Source organism: Salvelinus sp. IW2-2015, linkage group LG31 (assembly GCF_002910315.2).
Source record: "Salvelinus sp. IW2-2015 linkage group LG31, ASM291031v2, whole genome shotgun sequence".
NCBI lineage: Eukaryota > Metazoa > Chordata > Actinopteri > Salmoniformes > Salmonidae > Salvelinus > Salvelinus sp. IW2-2015.
The window spans coordinates 4,629,958-4,639,844 of NC_036870.1; the positions used below are offsets into that span (position 1 = coordinate 4,629,958).

Sequence of the window (9,887 nt, forward strand, 5' to 3'; positions counted from 1 at the left end):
AAATATGTTAAGTTTGCTGAAAATAAACGCAATTGTGAGTGAGAGGACGTTTCTGTTTTTGCTGAGTTCATAGCACATATATAGCCACCCATTTTCAGTCTGTCACACCTGAAGATGTTGTAATCAGCAATGTCAATGTCCTTATCCAGGATCGAGCTATTTAGCCAAGCTCATGCACCCAGATATCAAGAAGGTTGATCTTTGACATTAAACGTTGTACGTTTATACGTGACAGCCCAAGCCCTCTACCAGATTTGAAAACAGCGGGGGTATCCATATTTATAAAAATATATATTTCACCTTTATTTAACAAGGTAGGCTAGTTGAGAACATGTTCTCATTAACAACTGCGACCTGGCCAAGATAAAGCAAAGCACTGTGACACAAACAACACACAGAGTTACACATGGAATAAACAAACATACGGTCAATAACACAATAGGGAAAAAAGTATATATACACAGTGTGTGCAAATGAGGTAAGATAAGGGAGGTAAGGCAATAAATAGGCCATAGTGGCCAATTAATATAATTTTTGCAATTAAACACTGGAGTGATAGATGTGCAGAAGATGAATGTGCAAGTAGAGATACTGGGTTCAAAGGAGCAAAAAAATGAAATAACAGAATGGGGATGAGATAGTTGGATGGGCTATTTACAGATGGGCTATGTACAGGTGCAGTGACCTGTGAGCTGCTCTGACAGCTGATGCTTAAAGTTAGTGAGGGAGATATGAGTCTCCAGCTTCAGTGATTTTTAAAATTCGTTCCAGTCATTGGCTGCAGAGAACTGGAAGGCGGCCAAAGGAGGAAATGGCTTTGGGGGTGACCAGTGAAATATACCTGCTGGAGCGTATGCTATGGATGGGTGCTGCTATGATGACCAGTGAGCTGAGATAAGGCGGGGCTTTACCTAGAAAAGACTTGTAGATGATCTGAAGCCAGTGGGTTTGGTGACGAATATGAAGCGAGGGCCAGCCAATGAGAGCATACAGGTCGCAGTGGTGGGTAGTATATGGGGCTTTGGTGACTAAACGGATGGCACGGTGATAGACTGCATCCAATTTGCTGAGTGGAGTGTTGGAGGCTATTTTGTAAATGACATCGCCGAAGTCAAGGATCGGTAGGATAGTCAGTTTTATGAGTGTATGTTTGGCAGCATGAGTGAAGGATGCTTTTTTGCGAAATAGGAAGCCGATTCTAGATTTAACTTTGGATTGGAGATGTTTAATGTGAGTCTGGAAGGAGAGTTTACAGTCTAACCAGATACTTAGGTATTTATAGATGTCCACATATTCTAAGTCAGAACCGTCCAGAGTAGTGATGCTGGACCGGCGGGCAGGTGCTGGTAGCGATCGGTTGAAGAGCATGCATTTAGTTTTACTTGCATTTAAGAGCAGTTGGAGGCCACGGAAGGAGAGTTGTATGGCATTGAAACTCGCCTGGAGATTAGTTAACACAGTGTCAAAAGAAGGGCCAGAGGTGTACAGAATGGTATCGCCTGTGTAGAGGTGGTGCAGAGAATCACCAGCAGCAAGAGTGACATCATTGATGTATACAGAGAAAAGAGTCAGCCCGAGAATTGTACCCTGTGGCACCCCCATAGAGACTGCCAGAGGTCCGGACAACAGGCCCTCCGATTTGACACACTGAACTCTGTCTGAGAAGTAGTTGGTGAACCAGGCGAGGCAGTTATTTGAGAAACCAAGGCTGTTGAGTCTGCTGATAAGAATGTGGTGATTGACAGAGTCAAAAGCCTTGGCCAGGTCTATGAATACATCTGCACAGTACTGTCTCTTATCGATGGTCAATGGAGGTTATGATATCGTTTCGGACCTTGAGAGTGGCTGAGGTGCACACATGACCAGCTCTGAAACCAGATTGCATAGCAGAGAAGGTACGGTGGGATTCAAAATGGTCGGTGATCTGTTTGTTAACTTGGCTTTCGAAGACCTTAGAAAGGCAGGGTAGGATAGATATAGGTCTGTAGCAGTTTGGGTCTAGAGTGTCTCCCCCTTTTGAAGAGGGGGATGACCGCGGCTGATTTCCAATCTTTGGGGATCTCAGACGATGCAAAACAGAGGTTGAACAGGCTAGTAATAGGGGTTGCAACAATTTCGGCTTATCATTTTAGAAAAAGGGTCCAGATTGTCTAGCCCTGCTGATTTGTAGGGATCCAGATTTTGCAGCTCTTTCAGAACATCAGCTATTTGGATTGGGGTGAAGGAGAAATGGGGGAGGCTTGGGTAAGTTGCTGTGGGGGGTGCAGGGCTGTTGACCAGGGAAGGGGTGGCCAGGTGGAAAGCATGGCCTTCCATAGAAAAATGCTTATTGAAATTCTCAATTATCGTGGATTTATCGGTGGTGACAGTGTTTCCTAGCCTCAGTGCAGTGAACAGCTGGGAGGAGGTGTCTTATTCTCCATGGACTTTAGTGTCCCAGAACTTTTGGGAGTTTGTGCTGCAAGATGCAAACTTCTGTTTGAAAAAGCTAGCCTTTGCTTTCCTAACTGCCTGTGTATATTGGTTCCTAACTTCCCTGAAAAGTTGCATATCGCAGGGGCTATTCAATGCTAATGCAGTACGCCACAGGATGTTTTTGTGCGGGTCAAGGGCAGTCAGGTCTGGAGTGAACCACGGGCTGTATCTGTTCCTGGTTCAACTTTTTTGGAATGGGGCATGCTTATTTAAGATTGTGAGGAAAGCACTTTTGAAGAATAACCAGGCATCCTCTACTGACGGAATAATGTCAATATCCTTCCAGGATACCCGGGCCAGGTCGATTAGAAAGGCCTTCTCGCTGTAGTGTTTTAGGGAGCATTTGACAGTGATGAGGGGTGGTCGTTTGACCGTAGACCCATTACGGACGCAAGCAATGAGGCAGTGATTGCTGAGATCCTGGTTAAAGACAGCAGAGGTGTATTTTGTAGGGCAGGTTGGTTAGGATGATATCTATGAGGGTGCCTGTGTTTACAGATTTGGGGTTGTACCTGGTAGGTTCATTGATAATTTGTGTGAGATTGAGAGGGCATCAGGCTTAGATTGTAGGATGGCCCGGGGTGTTTAACATGTCCCAGTTTAGGTCACCTAACAGCATGAGCTCTGAAGATGGATGGGGGGCAATCAATTCACATATGGTGTCCAGGGCACAGCTGGGGGCAAAAGGTGGTCTATAGCAAGCGGCAAGGGTGAGAGACTTGTTTCTGGAAAGGTGGCTTTTTAAAAGTAGAAGCTTAAATTGTTTGGGCACAGACCTGGATAGTAAGACAGAACTCTGCAGTAGATTGCAACTCCGCCCCCTTTGGCAGTTCTATCTTGTCGGAAAATATGTGTTCCTATTGTTGGTAGAGGCCCGGAAATGAAAACCGGCTTGTCTGTGTGAGCATTCAGGTGCTTCTCCATCACAGCAGGGCTCCAGGGGTCCTTGATTCCGCAACCACCACATGTTATAGGGAGCTATGGAGCTTCCTAAAACCTCCATCACTGGAAGATGTGGAGAGGGTCGCTAACTAAGCTTAGGTTGGGAAAGCAATAGGCAAAACATGTCATCCCTTTGAGGGTTAAGAGCCTGCAAACGCTCTGTATATTTGTGTAAGGAAATGGGTTGCTGCCTAGCAATGCTGTTTATTTAGGATGTAGGGAGTGTGTGATGGAGTTAGAGTTAGCTCGTTTTGGCACTGGCAGTGCAGTCTCCCCTCCCTAGATCGTATTATCACCCACTAGAGGAATGTCAAGACTCTGGCCGCTCATGGCACCAGAAAGGGAGGAAAATAAGGAGGGGAGAGGGCAACCCTCTCTCTATTTCTCTCTCCACCCCTCCAGCTCCAAGGGATGGTTACACAATACACATCCTCATTTACAGTATTATCTTTGGCCAGTTTTAGATATTTTCACTCACTATATTTTACATTAGTTAATGATTTGCGCCATAAAAGAGCATTACTCAGTCTGCCATCTGCAAAATGGCGCATGTGGCTTGCAGCAGCAGCAGCCGTGGCATTCGAAAAGAACAGAAAGCTGTGCTCGACAAGGAGGGAACTGAAGCAGCTTCCAGAACAAACTCTGCACAGTTTGGTCAAGGTTTGACTCATAGGAAGAGCCAGCGAGAAGGACCAGTCAGCCAGTGTCCACAGCCCACAGAGTGTACCATGTAATCAGGAAGATACACTTTTAGAAAAAAAGGTTATATTTAGAACCTAAAAAGGGTTCTTCGGTTGTCCCCATAGGAGAACCTTTTTTGGTTTCAGGTATAACCCTTTTGGGTTCCAAGTAAAAACCCTTTCCACAGTGGGTTCTACATGGAACATAAAACGGTTCTACCTGCAACCAAAAAGGGTTATCCTATGGGGACAGCCGAAGAACCCTTTAGGAACCATTTTTTCTAAGAGTGTAGGGAGATTGAGCGGCCTTCTCTGAGGTTTCCTCTAACATCTCCGTCAGACTGCCAGAAACGTGTGGTTTGAGCCCGGCCTGGTCAGGCTGTCTCCATAGGAAGCCACTGGGGATGATGTCAGCATTACAGACGGGAACTTTCCTAAACAAAGGGAAGTCTGTGTGTTTGGTCAGAAGCTGGGGGAGGGAGGGAAGAGGAGGGAGGTGGAGGTTTTCAAAAGAGCACACTCTCATTTCATGATGAGAGTAACCCAGACCCCATGTCATTAAATCATTAGCACCTAATCACAGAGAAAAACTACCCAGCACAGATGTGCATGCTGGTGTTTAGACACATGGGATTGTTCAATATGCTTAGCTAGCTACGTTCCCAGGTTCCCATTCAGCCCCACTGTAGCCTACTGGTTGGATTCTCAGGGTGGTCGCAAACTTTGGGGTGTCACCGCACAAGAATATGTGAGACGTTCAACCGTCTAGATACCACTCAACACATTCTAACTTTGCCTGCAGACACCTTTGATGACTTACTTTCCCTTCTCACAGTAGACTCTGTGGTTTATTCAGAGGTTGAAGTCAAGTCAGTGATGTGGTGCAATGATTGGGAAGACCGGCCTTGTAGTCCAAGAATTACTATTACTCAATACTTCTTCTGATTCGACCACCAAAGTTACTGTGGTTTAATCTCATGACTAAGCTTTACTGGTCACATTACCTCGCTTTGCAACTGTCTGCCTGCACTTGAGACATAATGGAAAAGTTTGAGTCACCCTCGTCTGGACAGGAACTGACTGAGCGGACTGGTCTGTCTAATAGCATACCTATGGTATTTCATTCAGAACTATGACGTCTTTCGAATAACTTTATAGACTTGTAATGATAAAAAAAAGAGTTAAAAACACATACCCACTAACCTATTTCAGCGCTGGAGATTTAAATAAGTTGGAGAGAAAGTGATCGTAGAAATAGGTTGGAGAAAGTGGTAAGCAGAGGAGTGATAGGGCTAATGGTATTACATGCAGACTACTCTATTTTAACAGTACGGTATGTTAGTATAAGGAGGATAGCAGACCTGCACCACAGGGTGTCCTCCTGCCAGAGCCTTGACTGCCCCTCTGCTCCCTTCGGTCTCGTAGTGGGCGCGGTGGTGAGATTTGGGCTGCACATCGATCTGCAAGCTGTACGGCCCGGAGCTGGAGGGCAGCTGCCAGTCAAGGGCTGGCAGAGATGGGCTAAGATGGAGAGGGTATATTTAAAGTTTGCCATCTAGCAAGACACAACTGCAGATTGTCAGTGCTTTGCTGGGATGTTTCCTCATAATGGATATTTCTGAATTGACTTTAATTTGACCTCAATAAAGTTTAGTTGTCTGGAGCTGTCAACCTTATAATGAATATTATTTCAGTCAGTCAAAGTCTTGCATCAGCTTACCTGACATATTGCTTTGGCTTGGACCATGAGTATGGGTGCGATGGCACATCCAGTAACCTCCCACAGTAGTTCTCCTTCTTTAAGGGCAGTCGGGAGGAGTACTCATCCTGGCAAAGCTCCCCAGGGCTGAGCTCCTCTCCTCCAGGCTCTACCTTCAGGCAGACTGCCCCAGGCTCCAGGCTGGTCTTCCGGGCCTTCAGAGGGATGCCCTCCCCCAGGTCTGCCACACCGTCTGTGGTCAGAGCGTTGATGGCTGCAACTATGGCTGAGTTGGTGTACTGGTTGGTGTTGTTAGGCATCCASGACTCRYCTGTGACRCTGAGGCGTGGGGAGGTGTGAGGGGACGGCCCRGGGGAGTGGTTRGGGGAGTAGGGGTACTTGKAGGTTGYGGTTCCGTTGAAGCTGTATTTYCTYTTKCCACCACAAGGGGAGTTGGGCCTGGAGCCTCGCTGGCCCATCCAGCTGTCATCCATGACACTGGTGAGGGGGGAGGTAGAGGGGGAGTTATGTGGGGAGCCCGCATGGGTGCAAGCTTCACCCGGCAGGGCGAGAGAGGAGGAGCCCYTGGGCGAGACGCAGGGCGACTGCCAGGGCGAGTTCTGGGGTGAGTTTTCRTAGTTGTAGGAGAAGCCCGACTCGTAGGACGAGGCCTCGGAGTGACAGCTGCGTGACGACACACTGCTGGCCGGGCTGAGGCAGCTGGGGTCACGGTAGCCATCTGCATTGGGCAACGTCAGGGTCACGATGGAGTTGACCCGTTTAGCCACAGTAAGGTTGTTGCTCTCTTCAACCTTGTCCTCAGGAAACTGCCCGTAGGCTGTGATCTCAATGCGAGGGCTCTCGAGGGCTGGCGCCCCATTTGGACGGATGCCAGGGGAGGAGTAGTAACCCACTGTCCTCATGTTGTTGTGGGCGCCGTAGCTGGGAGGCTGGCTGATGGACACTGAGATGGTGGGGCCAGACTGGAGACTGTGGTATTGGGAAGGCATGCAGGGGTTGCCCTGGGAGAGACTGACATTGGGGGTGTGGCTGTATGCATCTGAAAAGCAAATACATGGAATGAGTCAGAATTATGGTCCATACACACTCTCATTGGCTCACACACTGAAACACATACTGTAGTCGCCAGTTAATTACAAAGAAAGCTGCTGCGATGGTGTTGCTCATGATGGAGTGTAAACTGCATCGACACGCTGACGCAGAAAGTAAACATGTTCCTGTATCCAAATAAGAGCAAGACCAGAGAACTCAAAACTAAATGGGTTTCCCCAACCACAGAAATAAAACTACCACCAACACACCATCCCTGAAAGACACAACCTTCACAAAATAACTAAGGTGACAAGTATACAAGTAAGTGGCAAAAATATTTACACAAAAAATAACCAAAGCTGTAATTGATTTATTTATTTATTTAACCCTTATTTTATTAGGTAAGTTGACTGAGAACGCATTGTCATTTACAGCAGTGACCTGGGGAATAGTTACAGGTGAGAAGAGGGGGGATGAATAAGCCAATAGGAAAGCAGATGTAGACTAGATCTTTTTTCCAATTTCACATTGCCTCTGGTTTTATATACCACAGCAATCAAAACATTGAACCAAATACTATACTTTTTGCTGGCTAGTTTATTTTCAAAAGCTATAGGAAAATGTATCACCTGTGCGTACCACATGGCTAATTTGTTTGCATGACTAAAGGTGCAAGCTCAACCCAACAGGGGAGCCTCATGATGCCAGCCAAGATGCCAGCTCCCCCACTAGGTATGAGGGCATAAGAGAGACTGACTACCCATGTGGCTCAGACAGAAGAGAATAGGGGAAGTGGTGGTTAAGGGTACAGGGACCTGAGTAATCTTACTACAGTCAGCTCTTAAGACTAGTCCAGTCTCAGGCAGTACGCAGTCGCCAGAGCTCCTGTCTGCTGTGAATTAAGAAACATAATCACCACCATAAAGACATGACATCCCTGCACCACCGTATACGACTCCCACCACATAATCACAATGTAATAGCCTTGACATCACAGTGGTGTCACAGCATTGCTATGTCTCTATGCAACTTCTCCATGGATTGCAGAAGATGCCACTTTACCGATGAGAACCACTGGTAGTTCTGTGTATGTTCTCTGATTCAAGTGTAGTAAATCTAGACGTGCACACTGAAACACTCCACAGTTGGTGCAAAGGTATCTTCAAATGGGGTCTGTTTACAGGCATTGAGGCATGGCATTGAGGCATTGAGGCATGGATTACCAATTTGAGTAAACCCTCCTGAATGTGAGTTTTGGTGCCACCACTGCCACTCCCGCCACTCCCTACTCACAGGAGAGGCACCTCATAATGTCATGTAGACGTCATAATGATGTGTTTCAGGTTCATCGTCCCTTATGGCGATCTCAACATATTTCTTATTTCAACACATACAATGTTAGTAGGTACTTTAAATAAACCTTTTGGTGAAACCAAATATTTCTTTCAAAATGTAAGTAGCTACCATGAATAAGATAACAATGACGTAGCCTATCCTAGAATCATCTCATTATTCAGTACGCTGCATTACATTGTCATACCTGTGTAATAGTAGGCTATCTAAACAGAGAATAAACCCATTGACTGACACCTGAGGAGAAAGTGCGCCACTAGACAAGACAGGCAGCTATCCAATATGCAGAAGCATCTGTTCAAATGTCGATTGAATGACCGTTTACGAATGCTATATTACTCTTACACACAGTCTAACATTCAGACGTAACAGTAACAGCCTACTCACCCTCTTCAGCAGATTTCATTTTTTCTTTCAGACAAGGTAACGGAATGTCTGAAATCGAACTTTTGTCTGCGTAATCCAATATCCATAAAACGGCGCTTTACCCCTCCAATGGTGATGGCGATGCTCGCTCGCTATATTCTAACAAACCTCGAAACTATAGAAAATGTCCTTAATGAAATATAATAAATACATGTAGATTAATTAAAAAGTGACTCGAAGAAAAATACAAATCGTATCTGCAGAGTGAAAAACTTTTGGATACAATTGAATAGCGCAAAGAAATCAAAACGCTGAGTCGGAAATTCAGTTTATGATTGAAAGTTAAAATTATTTTAGTGCCTGATTTGAAATATCGGACTTGATTTTGTGAAAAGGAATCCTAGCTGGTATTGGTCTGTGTGAAGCACTGCTTCGTTGCAAAGAGCTCCTCAGCACTTATAAACCTGGGGATCACCTCCGGCGGGAGCGCACCGCCCCTCGAACAGTGACGCATCTTCACGTCTGACCAACCAACAGACGCGTTGAATTGAGATTCTCCCCACTCTCTGGGGTTTCCAGCTGCTTTCAGACGTGGTTGACTAGTTGGGCTGGCAGTGTACAGTTGCAGTTCAGAGAGAGATGCAGGTTAGTGAAAAATGTTATGCAATATTTAGATGTAAAGATAATGAGAAGAAAGATCAGATAATGGATATGCCATTGTCCAGTGCCACAGCTGCATCAGCTTTAAAAATCTTGTTTACATTAATCTATTCTCTAATATATGAATAAGCAGTTGTAGGAAATACATCCACATCAAATAAATGGATCCTGTGCTTTCCATATACTTGATTTTGTGTCCATGAGAATATCATATACCTATTTACAAGCTTGTCTCTTGGGAGTGCTCTAAAAGCAGTGGGCAGGACCAACATTAAACTTTAATATGGCGATACCCTTGTTAACTAATATTTTCAACGCTTGTATTATTTTCACTCCCCCAGATACCTGGGTCATTCGAAACCCTCCCTGCTCCTAGTCATAATTCATCCAGCATCGTTCCATCTCTTCCTTCTGGCATCATACACAACGTCTGAGCAGTCATTCATGCCTCATGGTATGATGGAGTGTGACATTCTACAGAAGGAATGTTCTTAATCAAGATTTACAAGCAGCTTAATCTTGGTGAATGTTTTACATTAAACCACTGCCATGTTCACCCTGATACAGACATTCATCACATGGCAGCAGGCTGATGCTCGTCTGTTCAGTTAAAGAGCTGCATTAAAGAGCCCGGTCTGCTTACCTCCTCCAGAGGAAGG

At 45.6% G+C, this 9,887-nt stretch overlaps 1 protein-coding gene across 2 annotated transcripts in view; it reads right to left on the minus strand.

The window, feature by feature from the left end:
• Nucleotides 1-8,980, minus strand: part of LOC111956111 (nuclear factor of activated T-cells, cytoplasmic 1-like) — an 86,998-nt gene extending 78,018 nt beyond the window's left edge. The window contains exons 1-2 of one of the 2 annotated variants that reach the window (XM_070436348.1): nucleotides 8,590-8,980; nucleotides 5,985-6,856 (exon numbers count right to left, since the gene is read on the minus strand). In XM_070436348.1, coding sequence (XP_070292449.1) covers nucleotides 5,985-6,856; nucleotides 8,590-8,608 — 891 coding nt within the window. In that variant the 5' untranslated portion in view covers nucleotides 8,609-8,980. Of the gene's footprint in view, nucleotides 1-5,908; nucleotides 6,857-8,589 lie in introns of both variants that reach the window. The other variant, XM_070436349.1, reaches the window with a different exon arrangement.
• Between the last annotated feature and the right edge of the window lie 907 nt (nucleotides 8,981-9,887).